This window comes from Sander lucioperca, chromosome 16 (assembly GCF_008315115.2).
Source record: "Sander lucioperca isolate FBNREF2018 chromosome 16, SLUC_FBN_1.2, whole genome shotgun sequence".
Classification (NCBI taxonomy): Eukaryota; Metazoa; Chordata; class Actinopteri; order Perciformes; family Percidae; genus Sander; species Sander lucioperca.
This window is the reverse complement of record NC_050188.1, coordinates 14,352,403-14,371,174: the sequence shown is the minus strand read 5'-3', so window position 1 is coordinate 14,371,174 and position 18,772 is coordinate 14,352,403. Positions and strand designations below refer to the sequence as shown.

General features: G+C 39.8%; 1 protein-coding gene across 3 annotated transcripts; it reads right to left on the bottom strand.

The window, feature by feature from the left end:
- Positions 1-3,122: 3,122 nt before the first annotated feature.
- Positions 3,123-17,204, bottom strand: recql4 (RecQ helicase-like 4). 3 transcript variants are annotated; one of them, XM_035993250.1, is made up of 28 exons: positions 16,424-17,202; positions 16,150-16,183; positions 15,919-16,034; positions 15,658-15,804; positions 15,357-15,508; positions 13,847-14,930; positions 13,683-13,765; positions 13,506-13,605; positions 12,983-13,151; positions 12,519-12,629; positions 11,318-11,485; positions 11,124-11,216; positions 10,826-10,962; positions 10,626-10,709; positions 10,138-10,326; positions 9,596-9,778; positions 9,193-9,394; positions 8,740-8,933; positions 8,260-8,343; positions 8,020-8,157; positions 7,735-7,845; positions 7,257-7,530; positions 6,844-6,973; positions 6,504-6,664; positions 5,814-5,991; positions 5,138-5,291; positions 4,940-5,048; positions 3,123-3,451 (listed from the first exon to the last, which is right to left on the bottom strand). In XM_035993250.1, exons 1-28 carry the CDS (start codon positions 16,505-16,507, stop codon positions 3,330-3,332), a joined length of 4,791 nt encoding a protein of 1,596 aa, XP_035849143.1. In that variant the 5' UTR covers positions 16,508-17,202; the 3' UTR covers positions 3,123-3,329. The 3 variants fall into 3 exon arrangements, 2 of the variants coding, with proteins under 2 accessions (XP_035849143.1, XP_031152004.1); XM_031296144.2 differs by having other exon boundaries at positions 13,847-14,933; positions 16,424-16,507; XR_004895411.1 differs by lacking the exon at positions 3,123-3,451 and having other exon boundaries at positions 5,030-5,048; positions 5,814-5,918; positions 13,847-14,933; positions 16,424-17,204.
- Positions 17,205-18,772: the final 1,568 nt, after the last annotated feature.

The following is an 18,772-nucleotide window of genomic DNA, read 5'->3' as shown; positions in this document are numbered from 1 at the left end:
ACCAATAAGCTCCTTATACCCCTGCTGCTCTTTACAGTAACAAGACACAATTAAGCCCCGTTGTCTGAATGTTTATATTTCACAAGGTTCACATGTCTGCTGAAGTTAACATTAAACAACGGTAAGAGAAATCGAGGAACATCCAACACACTAATTCAGAAAATTAATGGTTAAAGTTTTCAAACAGGGGCTACAATATATTCAAGTTAATAATTTGCATTCTTATCATATGTTTAAAGTTTCTTGAGTCAACAGTGACATTTCTACAGTACAATAGTAAGAGAAATCCCAGTTTGTTTTTCTCATTTTCCTCATATAAGTTCATCTCTGGGCCAGGACTGTATTTTCTCTGAAATTTGAGTCCATGTACTAACCAAACCTACTAAAAGTGGATAAGAGCTATTTATCTGTGCAACACAAATATGTTTTTTTTTCTACCAGGTGCTTTTCTTTAATTTTCCACTGTGCATAGTATCCCCTTAGTGTAGGTGGGATCCTCAGCTGATGAAAGAGTGAATAACAAAATTGGGTTTGCATGGCTATTTACAAATGGTGAGTTTGTGCAGGATGTCCCGTATCATGCTAGTGATGGTTGTGTCTGACCAAATAGTGGTCTGCAGTGTTTTGACTCCACCTTTTAGTATCTGCTCAGCTTACTTGAAAGAGGGGGTAACAAAAAAGTAACAGGTACTATCCGCCACTTTTGCTAATGGCAAATAAAAATAAAAGCGAGTAGAGTTGAGCCATGCAGTGGGAATGCTGCATAACATCATTTGCAGAAAAATTGCACAGTGGCCTCCCTGTGATGTTTCCTGTATATTTTAATCAATCATCTTATCAGGTGCAGCCATGGTGGTGGGCAAAATATTACAAACAACTTCCAAGACACAAATGCCACAAACTGCAAACAGGAGAGCTGACAGTCTCAACAAAAACTTAATATAATAACTTTTATAAAAGGTAGGATTTATCACAGGACTTCTGTGGTGGACTGCATCGGGTGTAGCTACGAGTATCTATTAAACTGGAATCTCAGTGTACATATGTGTTTTTAAAATAAAAAAACTTTTATCAATGGTAATATTATGATATATTCTACCTTTTTTTTAACAAATGCTGAGACTGCTTATGGTCCCTGTAACCCATGGCTGTTTTGCTGGCAGTAAAAGTTCAGATTGTTTGTGTGAAATGTTTGTGTTTTTTAGAATTCTAAGACTTTTAAGACATTTTGTTTTCCCCATGAAAATGTGTTAATATACATGTTGGTATACAGTATATATACAGTATATTTTGTAACTCTTAAAACCCATTATGTACTCATTTCTGTGAGACCTGTCAATCAATTTGGGAATCAAACTCTTTTTAAGCCGTGAGTTTACCCATTTCTTTGTATGTGATGATAACAGATTCTGCATTGAGGCCTGAAGACACACCTTTTGAATTTGTAATCTCTGTGACTGAAGTGAGAGGTGCAGTGGGAACTGGATTTTATCTTTATATGTCTCGTCTAATCTCCTCGATTTGCAGGTTACGTGAATGTCTTCATTAGGGACAGAGTCCACTGACAACATGACACATAGATGTCACATGTACAGTATGCTATATGTGTCACAAGCATAACCAGTCTAACTTTCTCTCAGACAAAATGATCCATTTAATGACATTTGGGTTGTGTACTGATCCTTTAAGCATGTGCTATAAAAACAAACAAATGCAGATTACAGCATGTAACTGCTGACAGAGGAAAATGGATTTCCCTGAAGTCAGCTTTCCAAAAAGCTATCCATAATTTGAAATGTCTACAGTACGTTTTCAGAGGTTTTATGAGCCCCTGGAGTCAAGTAACTTATTCTCCCAATAAAACACTTGATAATTACCTCGAAAACTGGACCTCTGAGCTTCAGTCATTATATGCATTATACATCTTTTACAGTAGAGACACCGGCAGATTTTACAGACAATGAAGAACGATCTTGTCTGCAACTGAATGAGGTTGTTCTTGAATTTCTTGAATAATTTCACTGTCAATGACATGGTTGAGTTTAAGTCTTACATCACTGTATCCTGCCAACAAAATACCGTTTAATGTTTCTTAGTTTAGCCATGCTGGTCTCATCGCTCTACAGATGGTAATGTCGGTCTGTCAGTCCACCAGTTTGGTCCAGACTGAAATATCTCAACTGTTGGAGTGAGATTACATTTTATACAGATTTTTAACCAATCCAATGCTTTCATTTAGGACCAAATCTGCAGAACTAATGGCATTCCATTCGGGTTCGTATTTACTGATACTGTGATACCAACACTTTAAACTAATGTTTGCATTTAGTTTGCATGTGTAAGCATTTAGCTTAAAGTACTGCCTCCCAAAGCTGCTAGCAAAGATGTAGACGCTTCCTCTTGTTTTCTAATGACAGAATTTTCTAATAAAATAAAGTGTTTCCCTCTGTGTCACTTAAGAAGACATGTTGATATGGTTCAGTAGGAAAAGCACAGATGCAAATAATAAAAGTGAGTGAGTAATGAATATTACGGACATTAGGCAAATTTCTTCACATTTTGTGACATGTCAGAGTCGAAGCAGATATGCAAAAGCCAGAGTCCACTGTTAAAACACAAGGAAGTAAGAAGAAGCTCCTTATACCCCTGCTGCTCTTTACAGTAACAAGACACAATTAAGCCCCGTTGTCTGAATGTTTATATTTCACAAGGTTCACGTCTGCTGAAGTTAACATTAAACAACGGTAAGAGAAATCGAGGAAAATCCAACACACTAATTCAGAAACTTAATGGTTAAAGTTTCAAACAGGGGCTACAATATATTCAAGTTAATAATTTGCATTCTTATCATATGTTTAAAGTTTCTTGAGTCAACAGTGGCATTGCTACAGTACAATAGTAAGAGAAATCCCACTTTGTTTTTCCTATTTTCCTCATATAAGTTCATCTCTGGGTCAGGACTGTATTTTCTCTGAAATTTGAGTTCATGTACTAACCAAACCAAAAGTGGATAAGAGCTATTTATCTGTGCAACACAAATCTGTTATGGAGATATTCCTGAGTTATTTTAAATAAATAATGTCAATGCAAGACCAAGCTAAAACAGAAAAACTTTATTTGTTAATTACAATATACAAAGAAAAAAAGTGTATGTATACTATGTATATGTAGAAAACTATACATTGTAGAAAACTACACAGATTAAACAATTCAACATGATGGAATAACATTATATTACAGTGATATAAGAAACAAAAATAACCTCAAGAGTATGAGTGAGCGAGTAAGTGCATGTGTGCAGACCTGTGTACGTGCGCACATTTGGTTGCTCACTTGAAGCGAATGATCTCCTGGGTGGCCAGTTTGATGAGCTGGTTGAAGTCAAACTGGATGTACTTCCTCCAGTAGCGTCTGTCCCTGCCGTAGGTTTGAGCAGGATAACAAGGACTGGCTGAAAGAGAGATTGGGTATACAGTATACAAGTCTTTAAATGAAGCACATACGTTGATCCACAGCTGAGAACTGCACTTACGCCAGGCTCAGATTATAGAAACTTTTGGCAAAATATTTGGTTTTATTGACATTATATATAATATATTTATGAAAATACAACATAGTCCTGCATTTATTCCGTTGTTGTTTGGGGTTAGAAGAATTTATTCAGGGTTTTTTTACAGATTAAATTAGGCTCCACGCAAACGGCTGGCTGACTCACTTTGGATACAGGGGTAACTTCACACCTATTGTAATTTGCAAAAATCTAGACGGTCAAGGCAGGTCAAGGTTTTCTTACCTGAGACAAATAAAGAGTAGGAAGAGAAAAGACTTTTGAAATAATGACAACAAAGCTGGAGCACGTAACAGGTTTGCTGGACAGCTGCGATAAAGGTTCGTGAAGATGTGACCACGCCTGCGTAAAATAAGAGCACTTTCGAGAAGACAACATCATAATTAAACCCCATGTATAGAGGAGAGTTAAGACAGTTTGAAAAAGAGCAGGGGATTTATTTAGTGTAGAGAAATAAATTAATCTGCCTGTATGAGAGAGAACGCTAAAGGTGGTGGGTTTCTCTCCCTGGCATGATTAAAAGTAAACTGTAAACTCACAATGTTTTCGCTGATCCTATAACACCCTCTAGAGGTTAATAGTCCTTTTGATCATTTTCACAGCTGTTTGTAGTTGAGGCGCTGAATTGTTAAAGTCATTTCATTAGAATAAAGCTACATGGTTTATATGCTGGTTGAAAAAAAATCTAAATTCTGCACTCTGCCGTAACCTGTAAGGTCAAGTTAAACCTCCATAATGGCATCTGTGATCTCCTAACTTATAGGGCTGTGTATTGGCAAGAATCTAGCGATACGATATGTATCACGATAGATGGGTCACGATTCAATATATTGCAATATATTTCGATACTGTGCGTAAGGCGATATATTGGGATTTTTTTAAGTATAATTTTAGAAAAACTAATATTAAAAAAAGACATGATGTGCATAAAAGTCAAAGAAGTTTACTTTAGGTAAACAATTCAGTACACAGAAAATCAAACTGCCAGTTTGGGATTGTGGTTCTTAGTGAGCAAATTTTTATATGCTAAAGTAGGCCAAAGTTCAGCCATAGCTACATTGTCAGCTTCTAGCAAAAAGTCAGGCCCGGCTAGGCACTGTTAGGCAAGGACACTAGTGGTGCGTCTCAGCATAGCCATCTAGCGCTAGTGGGTTTAAACAAAACAGAAACGTGAACCACTGTCTTACATGAATATTTTTGCACGTAAAAAAAAAAAAGATTTATTGTTGCCTTTTTGAAAATCAATACATTATTGCAAAATAAAATATTGCGATACTCGAGTGTATCGATTTTTTCTTACACCCCTACTAACTTACATACTTGTATATTTTGTAAGAGCATCATCAGATCTATGCGTTTGTGTTCTCTCACCTATGCCGTGCAAGATTCTAGCAACAGCTCTTCCAGAGAACTTCTCATCGCTTCGGTTGGAAAGAAAACTTCTGATGTCGGCTCTAATCTGATTCTCCCAGTCTAACAACTGCAAACACACACATAAACACAAGTAAGCTACAATATCCAGAACATTCAAGACACAAATTCAGCCGATAATCATCCTGTGTGTTTTACCTTATATTTGTCGAGCTCCTCGATGTCCACTGGTGCGAGCATGTGGCTTCGGTCTCGCCTCTTGTCGAAGTACTCAGAGAGAAGGTCTTTTAGCTTCAGGCTGCGACTCTCATCCAAATCTTCGAGACAGGACGATGCACTCTGGAACGCAACACTGCAACACAACGCACACACAGAGTTACACACAAAGTTACACACAAAGTTACACACACAAACATTTTGCGGGACTCTACTGTCTCTGTTGGCATTCTAAAAAGTTTAACGTGTTAAAGGTGTGAAAGCTTTTATATTGGGATACATTAGTCGTGATTTACATAATTTCGTAGCAACCTTTATAAACAACTATTATCCATTAGCAAACCACTAATTCACCAACAATCTCACCCATTAATGCATCATGAATGAAGTGACAGATGGACTTGGTTTACAAAATCGTAAGTGAATTACAAATTCAGATTTTATTGTCATTAACTTTGGGTATTTGTTGATGTGTTCAGTTGCAACCATCTGGGAACAACACAGGCAAATAAATCGAGGAGAAAGGAGGATAACAATTTATCTTTTGGCAGTTTAAAAAAAGAAAACATTTTGAGGCTGTGGAAATATAAATAGGTTTTTATGATAAATTTACCTTGTGGGTAAAAAAAAAAAAAAAACAGATTTACTGTGTGTGTACCTTTTGAAGGCCTTAAAGCAGGCGGTCAGCTGGTAGAGCTGCGTTCTCTCTTGGTTCTGCACTCGATTGTGGAGGAACTGACAAACTCTGTCCATCTCCTCGTCGCTAAGGTCGCCAAAGGAACGGAAGTAGAAAGACAAGGAGGAGAATTCAATGTGGACACCGCTACGTCCGCCAACTGAAACACAAATATTTGTGATTAATTGTTGAGTGTCTCCATTCATACATTTCGATTTGTTCACTTTTTAGTGGCAGTGTTAGTTTATATGGTAATGTTTTCCCAAACACAGGAAGGGGGTAAGAGGTAGACAGTTTGAGTAAAACCAGTTCAACTACAACTGTAAAATTCTTCACTGTTTGCACCGTGTGCACTTTTACATCAGACTTGATTTAATTCAGTAATAACAGTGACATCTTTTTCCTGCTATGTGTTTTGCGCTTTTGTGTCTGTGTGGATACTTGCTTGAGGTTTTGGAATTCTGCAAACCAAAATCTACCCCAGAGTGATAAAAAATATATTTGAAGACTACTGAATCAACATCAAGGAAAGAAAAAAGACAATAGAAACTTATAGACCCTGACAAACCCAAACCCACATTTAACACAAAGATGTATTGGTAAGAAATGTCAGTAAAAGAGTAATGGGCTGCTCCAAACTATGCATGCCTTTAAATTAGTGCTCACACGTACCACTGCTCCACTGCAGCTGTCTGAGTCCTCTCTTCACAAGAGGAAGCTGCCATCCCATAGTGTCCGCAACCTCGACGACATCAAACTCCAGCTGATCACACGTCTCCACCCGCTCGCCCGCCATCCGCTTTCTGGCCAACACCACAGCAATCGGAGGGCAACTGTGGGGCAAAATAAATTAAGTAAAATAGGATAAATTTGAACAACATATATCTTTGCCATTTCAAATATCTAATGACAACATTCATATCTTTATATAAATAAACACATATTCGTGCACACACTATCTTTTTCAGTGTTTTGTACTGGAGTAGCCTAAAGAATGACAAACATTCCATACATTTTAATGATTTTCTGCAGCTGTCTTGGTCCGCCATAGCAGCTGGCTTTACACACAGACAGCGTGGGGTGGAGAAGTTCGACAAAGCGCTGAGGATGCAGCTCCAGATAGCAGAGCAGCGTTTCTACACCTGAAATACACAAACACACAAAGAAAAAAAGAGACACCTATGTTTTGTTTCTCCTATTACTGTTTTATATGCATTTGGAGCATTATAGCCACCACGTTTTACTGTATTCTAATTGTACATTGAAGCCTGGCATGTGACTACTTCATGAAACTTGACTGGGCCTGTATTTTTGGCAATTTCTCTTAATATACTCTATAGGGGCCTAGTACTGTATGTTTACCTGTCCTGCCACTTACATATCTATTGGTCTTCAACATCTATTTTCAGTCATGTTTCCACTTACCTTCCTCTGTGATGTCCAGAGCCTCCACAGTTTCTTGGATGGGAATCGCTCTTTCATGCGTGTGACACACTCGCTCTCTGGGCCATTGACTGCGCTCCTCTTCCTGGTCCATTAGCCAATCACCGGCTCCTTTCGCCTCCACGTTCCTGTGCTTCATCGAACCGTCAGCTTCCTCGTATTCGACTGTCTGCTCCTCTTTCCTCTCCTCCTCTTCCTTTCCTTCATCTCTACCTTCATGGAGGGGTAGCTCCGCTGCATCGGGATGGGACGACTCCTTGCAGTGAAAACAAGGTCAAATCATTCATATAACTTTGTGAAATGTGTCCTCACTAAAAACGCACATAATTTATAAACAGTTTTCCAGCTAACTTATTTGCTTTAATTTGAACTGTCCTTTATCGGGTGAAAGATTGAAGAAAAAAGAATTAAAGAGATATTAGGTTAAGATATGAAAGACCTATTATTATTTTTTTATTACCTGTGCGGTTACTGGTGTGTCTGTATGTACTATGTCCTGCTGAGTGGGAGGGTTTAGGTTCTCCTGATCACACACATCCATCATTTCCAGAAGCTCCGAATCTTCAATGTCCTTTACACACAGACAGTTTTTACTCAGTGGAAAGTTTGTATGTAGAAGACAGTCAGTCAGTCAGTCAGTCAGTCAGACACACACACACACACACACACACACACACACACACACACACACACACACACACACACACACACACACACAGACACGTAGTTAGAGTTGTAGAGTTACCTTTACAAGTTCCTGTTGTCTCTGGTGTATCTGTTTACATTTGCATGGCGGAAAAACTTTCTGGACCAGTTTCTTTACTGTGTAGTAGTCCACTGTGTCCGCATAGATGTGGCGACGGAGCTCATGGAGGTCGGCACCCTACAGACACACAAAAAATATATTTATACTTCAAATATGCTGTTTAAGTGACAGCACCAAGAAGACAAGAGAAGAGAGCCATACAGATAGCTACAGTCTTACCTCAGGGTCCAGAAAGAGGTGACAGTGTGCTGGGTCTCCATCTCTTCCTGCCCTCCCAATCTCCTGAACGTAGCTCTCAAAGCTCTGGTAACACATTTACCAGAAAGGGAACAGATAAACACAAGAGTTGGGCCCTGGTTTTAGCAGAGTTTTGGTTGGTTTGGCTGTGTTTTTTTTTTAACAGGTAGAAAACAGGTATTTTGAATCTTCATCGTTTATTTATTAATTGTTTTTAATGGAAATTCGAAAATCCATCACACCATGACAACCAGGCAAAGTCCTCCTGCTGAGGAAAATGATGTGATATGATCAAAAGCTCCAGAACAACTGCTAAATGTGGTAAAATTGTTTTTTTTAAATTTACCTATGCTTTATGTTCACAAAAATGTTATCAAAGCTGATACAGTTGCAGATTACATCTAAAGGTTTTAATGTGATTACAAAGTTTGAGGAGCTTCTGCTTTAGATAAATTAGACCACCTTAGGCATGTTGTAGTGTATGATACCGCGGACGTCAGATTTATCGAGGCCCATGCCAAAAGCCACAGTGGCCACCACGATTCTGAGCTCCCCGCACATGAAGTTGTTCTGGACACGACGGCGCTCAGACGCTGACAAGCCCGCGTGGTACGACTCCGCCTGCCATTTCAGCGGTTTACGAATCTTCTTCCTTGCTAAAAGTAGAAAACACAGGGTAGTAAGAAAACAATAGACAGAGTGATTAAGTCAAAGAGAGACATGTACAATCAAATAAAGTAAATGCTTTTTAAGGGATGTAATACAGCAGCTTTCCATACTATGTTCTAGTTTTAAATGCAGCATGTCTGATGTAGACATGCTACATTCCACTCCTTCCCCTAACAAGTTTCTCTCTCTCCGCTTCAGTGATAAATATGTTTTTAATCAATCAAATACGAATTATTCCAGTCTTACCCAGCTCTTTCTTTTTCTGTCCTACAGGGTTGTTTTGTATCCGTCTGCTGCTGTTGGTGTGCTTGTTTTCTTTCACCAGTACCCCCTGCAGGCAGGTCCGGAGCAGTGCCGCCACACGAGTTGTCTCCTCTCTTCTGGTGCAGTAGACGATGATGGAGTCCAGACAACCAAAACGATCACCTTTCAACAAGGACACTAAAGCCTTAATTGATAAAGACGGGAGAGACAGAGAGAAATATTAAGAGAACAATTTTTTCTAGACAGACACAATGAGGCAGATGGCATCTGACATGGATGACAAATTCAGGCCCTCTGAAAATGTCAAGGAACATTTAGACCCAGCATCATTTCAACTTTGCGTTGCAATGCTCAGGGACATAGACAAACATGCTACTCATCACACCTGATCTTTTTCTCTATCCATGGACACGGACAGATGCAGGTTAGGAGGCACTGCTGCAGATCGAACTGCAATGCCGTCTTCATCAGTGATGTCCAGATGTCGCGCAATGTCCAGAGCAGTGGACAGTGTGGCCGTAGCTGTGAGTCCCAGCAAGCACTGCACTCCCAACCGCTCCCTTAGTACCTACAAACACACATAGTCTTTTGTGACTGTCTTTTGTGGCAATTATTAGTTCATACAGGGATGTTTATGTGTGACTGGCTGCAGATAGACCAACACTGATGCTTAAGATTGTTACCATCATCAGGAGAAACACCATTCCTCAGAAAACTACGATCCAAATTTATAAATATGCTATAAAATGAGCAGCTTGGTGTTGAAGCAGGTGGTTTTAACTGTGCTGAAATTGGGTCGTTCACATCTTCTAAAAGTATCTGTACCTATTGTTGTATGGTTAGTTTATTTGCTGACCTTCAAACAACAGTAGTATTAATATCAAAATGTTAAGTATGGAACCGACACAAACACCATCATTAACCCACCTTACAGAGTCTCAGGTAGCAGGGTCTAAAGTTGTGTGACCACTCTGAGACACAATGAGCTTCGTCTATACAGGCGAAGGCCACAGGAGGGAGCTCCTGAGCGGAGGGCAGACACCCTGACCCTGAACCGCCTCCACCAACCAGAGCCTCTGGAGAGAGGAGCAACACACACACCTCGCCTGACTTCACCTGGAGAAACAGAGAAAGGAGATTGCACATTATGTGCTGAATATATGATAGTTCAAACTTCCAAGATTACTCTTTGTTTTAAACTGCATTACTGAGAATCACAATCACTTTAAACTGCATTACTGTACTATCAAAATACCTCTGTACGGTTTACAGAAAAAGGGAATGGCTTTTGATTCTGGATTTGAAATGTGGTATATATTTTTTACTCTTTGAGACACGAAGGAAGATGTTAGAGTTTAAAACCTACAACTGTAGTGTTCCTCAAACTCTGAAGTCTTGAGTCTTGTGTCTGTTACCTTTTCTATGGCAGCTTCTCTCTGTTTCATTGTCATGTTGGAGTGGATACAGGCTGCCTTCAGATTGGCTGGCAGGCCAGACAGCTATACACACACAAACACACAAGACATGTATGACAAAATGTATTAATTATCACTCTGTGTGTGTGTGTGTGTGTGTGTGTGTGTGTGTGTGTGTGTGTGTGTGTGTGTGTGTTTACCTGATCGTCCATTAGTGACACTAGAGGTGAAATGACCAAAGTGATGCTTTTTGATCGCTTAGCGTACAGGAAGGCTGGGAGCTGATAGCACAATGATTTACCCATCCCTGTTGACAACACTACGAGGGTAGAGAGACCTGCAGGAAAAAGTGGGGGAAAGAGAGACAAACATGAATACAGAGATTATAGGTGGGTGTGTGTGTGTGTGTGTGTGTGTGTGTGTGTGTGTGTGTGTGTGTGTGTGTGTGTGTGTGTGTGTGTGTGTGTGTGTCTTCTTATATGTGTATGCTGTGCATACCTGACAGGATTCTCATGATGGCTTCTTCTTGTCCTGGTCTAAACGACTGGTAGCCGATGTCTTTCAGAGCTGCGTACACCTCAGCAGGCGTTTCTAAACAGACACACATTCCCACAAAGTTAACATGAGCAAATTTCCTGTGTCTTTTTTTCATCTTGTTGTTCTTGATTATAAGCAACACAGTGAGTGTTTACCCTGGACTTTCCCATCGTCTGTGAGATAATAAAGTGGTTCCACTGGTGGTGGAGGAGCAGGGCGCTCATAGTCAGGACGGATTACATTCAGCAACACCTCGTCTTTATGGTTACTGTCCGCCTCCTTATCTTGGTACGGCTGCTCCTCTGTGATACTGAGAGGCGCCACTGGAACACACAAACACATCTGGATTTAAATACACACACCAAACAAACACAAAAATACCTGTGATACAGCAAATAATATTAAAGCAGCCATATTATGCTCATTTTCAGGTTCATATTGTATTTTAAGGTTGTACCAGAATAGGTTTACATGGTTTAATTTTCAAAAAACACCATATTTGTGTTGTACTGTAGTGCTCTCTCTCACTGCTGCAGATCCTCTTTTCAGCTGGTCTCTGTTTTAGCTACAGAGTGAGACATCTTTTCTTCTTCTTCTTCTGTACTATCTTTGATTGCACTGCACATGCCCAGTAGCTCAGATGTAGATCATGTCAGCTAGCTAGCTCCATAGACAGTAAAAGAAAGGCTGTTTCTACAACTTCGGTCAGTTACAAGGCAGGATTAGCTGGGAGACTTCTAAATGAGGGCGCACATGGAAGTAGTTCTTTTGTAGATTATGGTGAACTTGTGTGTGTTGTAGCAGTGCTTTGCTATTGAGAACGAGGTAGCATGCTAGCGTTAGCATTAGCGTTAGCATGCTAACGCTACGAGCTAATGGTTGCGGTTAGCCTGCTCGTTTCGGCTTGTGACGTCACAAGCCGTGCCGATTTGGAACAGCTCACCCAGAGACTGAAGGCAGGACACATTCAGAAACCGTGTCTCACTCTAAACAGAATGGATGGATTTTTTTCAAAGTTTGTATGTGTGTGGAAGCACCAGAGACACAAAAGAACACCCCAAATCCCAGGAAAAGTGTTTTTTTCATAATATGGGCACTTTAAGATCTGATTTGCAAAGTTGCATGGCTTGTGTGTGGTGTGCGTGTGTTGATTTAAGTTGCATTAAATATTGTTGTCACTAATTTTTTGGGGGGGCTGGACACATTTATTTAACAAACAGACAAACCTGAAAAACTACATTCATGCAGAGGAGAAAAAAACTCCCAATATTTAGAACTAACACTGTCACAAAAAAACTGGTTAGCTGAGGTGGAAAGCAGCATGCTCAGTAACAGAAAGTTCAACAACAGGCGTACCCAGTGGCTGAGGTTGCAGTGTGCCTGTTGCCCTGGCAACCTCCTCCAGGGTGGGCAGTTCAAACAGCTCCTCCTCAGCAGGCTGGTCCTCAGGAACAGGAGGGGGAGGGGCTGCAAAACAGAGTTGTTCAATAATACCACCAATGCAGAGGTGATATTTTACAGTCTTGTGTAAAACAGCTGAATCCATCGCATGGTCCTGATATGTTCAGGCAAATAGGCTGTCCTTTCAAAAAGTGGTCACAGGACTGTAGCTCATACTACAGCTGGTCAGCCAGCTATGTGCATTTAATGATCTGATAACGTAATCAGTATTGTTTAGTTGACACCAAAAAGTGATTACATTAATTGAGGAGATGAACAACTGCCCACAGAATTATCAGCAATAAAAAAAGTATTAGTTTTTTGTCAAACAAGTAAATTAAACAATCATTTATTTGTGAATACGCATCACTTTGTATTACCTCGTCCCTTGCAGTCCATGGCCCAGTGTCCGGTCCCTCCACACTTGTAGCAGGTGTCACCCTGGCGACTGAGCCCCCCTCTGAATCCTCCCCTCCTTCCTCTGCCAAAAAATCCTCCACCAGCTCCACCAAACCGCTCGCCTTTCAGCTGGAACTTCTGCATGTACATCTGAAACACAGTAGATTTATGACTGATAACATTGTGATAAGTCATGTAAAACTGATGTATGGTTTAGATTTCTTTGACAAAAGGCACACAAATACAGCCATTCCTCAGAAGACAGGTTGTGTATACTTATTGCCTTATTTTCTAAAAGCAATAAACACAGCTGATTTATTTGGCAAGGAATTACACAACAAACAAGTGTGTTTTATCATTTAGATTCTTAACGCTGAACACAGTGCATCATTCACTGAGTGAGCACTGAGTTCAGTTTTACCCTTAATATTTGATTATAAGACAACTTCTCTAAACACTAGCGATCAGTCCCAGACACATCAGTGCCACTTACACAAAGCATACCTGTTTGCGTAGACCAGCACCTCTGAGTGCGTATCCTTTGACATGAGACTTCTTCTTCAGATTTATCTTCACAAAGTTACCCTCTGTGGCTTTCATGCCTCTGTACAAATAAAGACGTGTTTGTACACAGAATACAAATAGAAATGTTTCAACACAGTAGGACATGTGTCGTCTTACCTGGCTCTGACAGGCTGACTGTGATACATTCTCTTGGCTGCCAATTCCTCCTCTATTTCACCAAACAAGTTCTCCTGAGGGACCTTGACAGAAATAATACTATGTTTCACTAATTTGAACAGTATGCACAGTATGTGGTGATGAAGACAAATTAACTGACTTACCTTTTTGGGTTCCTTGGTTTCTTTCTCTTCTTCTGCGTCTGCATCTCCCTTTTTCTTGGTTCTCCTTTTCTTCCCTCCTACTTGAGCTGGGCTGGGGTTTACATCAGAGCTCTCCTCTTTCTTTTTGCCATTCCTACGTCTCTTCTTCACTCCTCCCTCCTCTGTCTCTCCCTGCACGTTCTCTTCCTCCCTCTGCCTTTTCCTCCCTTTCTTCTTTGTACCTTTGGATTTGTGACTGGTCTCTGTGTCGTCTTCTGGCGTTAAAGGTGGCGACAGTCCTCTTTCCATCTCCTCACCTTCCTTCCTTTTCGCTTTTTCTTTCCCTCCTCCGCTGCTTTTTCCAGTGTGTTGTAGAGAAGGTTTCGGTGCACTATCACTGACTGTTTTGTCACTTGTAATGCTCTTAAGCCCTGTATCTCTTCCCAAGTCTATTGCCTCTCTGCTTTCTCCCTCTGCATCTATTTCTTCTTTTTCATCTCTTTGTATTTTCCCTTCCGTTTCTCTTCCTCTTTCTCCCTCTTTCTCCAGATTTATCTCCTGGTTGCCTGCTCCAGGCTTCACCTCAGCCCCCATCTCTCCAAACACCTGACACCTCTCTAGCCAGTTCTTGTCGACAAAACTCAGTCTGCTGGCAGGGGAAGCCCTTACTCCAATGCCTCTACTTCCCATTCCTCCTCTGAAACCTCCAAGAACCCGAGGGCTTCCTCTCAAGCTAATCAAAGTTCCAACATCTGCATCACTAATACCCTTATGTGGAGTTACTAAAATTTCAACATGTTGTTTTCTGTCTCCTGAAGCTCCTATACTTTCATTTAACTTTCCTGTGGCTCCTACACCTCCTCTTGAAGTTCCTACTACACTACATGGAGAAGATAATGATGCAGAAGATCTGGCTGGAGAGGGAGCTACACTTGAGACATTTTGATTTTCTGAACTAATAACTTTACTAGTACTACTACAACTACTGGCAGCACTTGCAGGCTCTTCACAAGACTCTCTGACAGGTTCAAATGGTTCAAACGGCTCTTCAGGCTCCACTTTCTGAGGTGTCTTTGAAGCCAGGGATCCCAGGCAAGTCTTAAATTTTCTGTAAAGAAGGACAAAATTACAGATAAAGCTCACACAAAACATTTGAGAGCCATTACTCGTCATTCTATTCGAACAAACGTTTTGTAATGGCTATCTGGCTTGGAAACATAAGATAGCAGCACCACAACTATTGGCAGTGTTGATAAAGTGCATGAAATACAAGTAAATATGGGGGACATAGGTGAGCTGCAAAAGTCATTAAAAAATGATTGAAAGACATTGGAGGACATAATTAACACAACATTGGGTACATCCATTTCCAAATTGTCAAAAGTTTAGTCACAGTAGTGGCTGTTAAAGATGTAACAACAGCACTATTAAGCACATCGAAACAAAGACAAAGTATCTGAGTTTTAGAAAATGGTTGCCGAAAATCAAAAACATTGAAAAATGTGTGTCGAATAAAATAATCAACTATCACCTTGGTGTAAAAGGGCTGGATTCAGGGTCAGTGAAAGTGGTTTTGACAGTGGCAGCAACAGGGCTGTTTGTCTGTCCAGTTTGTCGATCTTTCAAGGAGTTTAGAGGCAATCGACCGGGAAGGACTGATTTCCTCAGTGAGACAGGTCTTTCCTGGAATATAAAAAGAAACCAAATATATAATTGTTAATGTGACCCGTCTGTCACTTAATCGTAGCACAATGACGAAGGCCACATGTTTAAGTGTACATTCTCTCTCTTTCTATAATGTGGTGTGGTCAGGTTTTTCCAAAGTGCCTCACCTTACTGAGTGTCACCAGGTTGTTTTTAAGCTTTAGTCCATAGTATTGGGCAGAGGCCTTAAGACTGTCTTTTTCCTCTGATGTCAGTCTGGGAGAAGATGCCGGCTGTGAACTGCGGTTTAGATGGGCACCCCAACAGTCCCCGTCCTACATAGATCAATCAAAGCAGATAGACACATGCATAGGCAACAAATAGCTTTACTTGTCTATGGGTTTTTTTCTACAAAGAAAACACAGTCACAAACACACTTTCTTTAGTACCTTCTGGACTGTTATGACCTCAGCTGTAGATCTGGGCTGTTCAGCATGTCCGCTGGCTGCATCACTGCTGCTGTTTTCTTTGGCTTGTTTCAAACTGCGGTACTCTTTATACAGCTCTGGAATAAAGATACATAATGTAACATGCTTCTGTCTCTAAACAGATCATCTATGCTGGAGATGGACTAGATATACTTCTGTTTATCTGTGTTGCAAGTTATGGATCATACTCACTCCTGGTCTCCTCTGGAGCTTGATCAATGTCCTCCTGGAAATTAAAGACCATTTTAATAGTTAACTATTGTGGAAAAAAGGGAAACTGTAACAGCAATGACATGTCCTGGGACCAACAGAACAATAACGAAACCACAACAATAAAAAACAAAAAACATACGACATGCATAACCATGCAACATATCTTGTTATTGTGAACCAAAGCAATGGGTTCACATTATTTTGGTTCCTGTTAACTCTCGGCTAATGTTTAAGTAGCGTTTAAATTAGCTACCTTGTTTGGTTTCCTCTGGTGGTCTTTGACGAACCCCTGCTCCCAGCTCTTCAGCTGCAGTTTCACCTCGTTGTATCGATCCATGCTAACGCCAACTACAGGGCCGATACGTAACGTTACCTGTCAGAATTATCTAACTTTAATTTATTGCATAACTTACATAATTTAACGTTAGAGCATAACGCCTGTCGGGCGACAGCTACCGTTACAGCAACACGATAACGTTAGATGACGTTAGCTAACTTAACGTTATTATCGCGACATTATTGCTGGCGTTTTTCAGGATTTAGCAGCGAAACCCTTGATTTTTAATAACTTTAGCTTCTTCTTCGTCTATAATAAAAGTTATAGCGATTCAAAAAGACAAAGCGTTACATGTGTAGGGCATAAGTATCATGTTGGAAAACTGTATTAAAGGGATTTCTTCCGCTGTGTGTTGTTTACGATTTTCCCGCGCCGGAGAAATGACAGCTTGTGTTGCCAGGTTCCTTCTCGTATCCTCCAGTCTCACAAAACATACCGATAGCTTTCGGGTTTTTAATCAAGGTGAAACAACTTTATAAGCGTAAGAACATGAATACGAAAGTAATATAAAAAGTAGTCTATGTAATAATTGTGAATCTCTTGAATTTCTAACACATCCGTTTAGGTTTAAACACGGGGGAGGGGGGGGGGATTGAGCCCGTAGATGTCGATTGAGCATGTCAGGCTCCACTTCCTCTAGGATCCGTACACTTCCGCCGCCTCTTAAAGGGATAGGGACGAGAGAAATGGAGAAAAGTCATTAACCCTTGTGTTGTATTCGGGTCAAATTTGACCCGTTTTCTAAATGTCTATATCAGAAATATGGGTTTCTTTTTAAACTATACCTAATTTTGATTGCCCAAAAACAACATGGATGATTCCATACAACGCCCTTCGTAAGTACAACAAAAGATTGGACTTCTACTTTCAGTGAATTTTGGGTGTTTAAATTTTATAGATTTTATAAATGAAAATGTTTCGAAACAGTATCCCTACTGAACGTTGACCCTTCTGTTATTATCCTTCCTTTAATATTAGTCTAAATAATTCATAATTTTTGCATTTTGAATTAGGTATAATTTCCTATAAATAAGGTTTATTGACCATGAATTCCAAAAATATTTGTAAAACTGGTAATAAGTTGGTGTTAGTGGTGTTTATACATGGTAGTGAAAAGAATCGTTAAGAAGTTTAGAAGCACCAAACACATTGAAAAAAGCACCAGAAAGTGTCGAAAAAGAGACAAAAACTTCAGAAAAAGTGTTGATTTTCAGTTTTAACACCCGGGGCAGGCGGACGATGTCGAATGGAAGACAATCCAAGGGTTAACTTTCCTTTCCACTCATAATTTTCAGTTTGAAAATAATCTTTTCCGTAAGTATTTGCCTTTTCTGCTACTTTATACTTCTACTGCAGTACATTTCAGAGGGAAATGTTGTACGTTTTACTCCACTACCTTTACTTGATAACTTTAGTTACTTGCAGATTTAGATTAATAATACAAAATCTAATAAACAGATGATGATGATGTGCTATTCGCCAGGGAGAAATTCATAATCTACCCTTCAGACAGAGTATATAGAGTAGTTGAAATTAGCCCCACCTTTATCAGCTGCTGATGCTTACACAATAATTATAATCCAATAATGTAATGCACATTGTTCTGAAATGGGTACTTTTACTTTTGGTAGTTTAAGTATATTTTGATGCCAATATTTGTATACTACACTGTGTAAAGTGACAATATTTTTTTTGAAAAATACCTTTTCTAAGTTTAAATTTCCCTGAGGTTATTGTTCTGTTACTGTTATGTCAATGTGTCAAAAGATTAGAAATTAAATCAATCACTATATGATCTTTTTACACCATGCAGTCTGAGAATGAAGCCTGTTGCTAGTCTGTAACTGGCCTCCACAATCCTTCAAGATGCCAAAACCCTTAAACCCATAGATAGTCTCCGACTGTCCAGCACTCTCATGTTTCAAGTGTCCATTGCAGGAAACCACGTGTGCATTTTGTTTTGTAAATTATAATACATATTTTTTTCCAACTAGCTTTGGCCTGTGCAGAAAAATGAGTAGAGCCGTAAGGCTCTTCATAGTAACTGGGGTTTAGTTTGTACTGGACTGGTTGTACTTGTACTAAGCAATACATTTGTCACTGAGGTCTTGAACAGTTAATACCCGCTTAATCACTCTTCACTAGACACAATAAGTAGACTAAAAGAAAATAAACTAACATTATTCATTAAATCCAGTGACATTGTAGATCATTGTAAGTAGATAAGTGATGCAGTGCAAGGAATAAAAGAAACAGGACAACAGA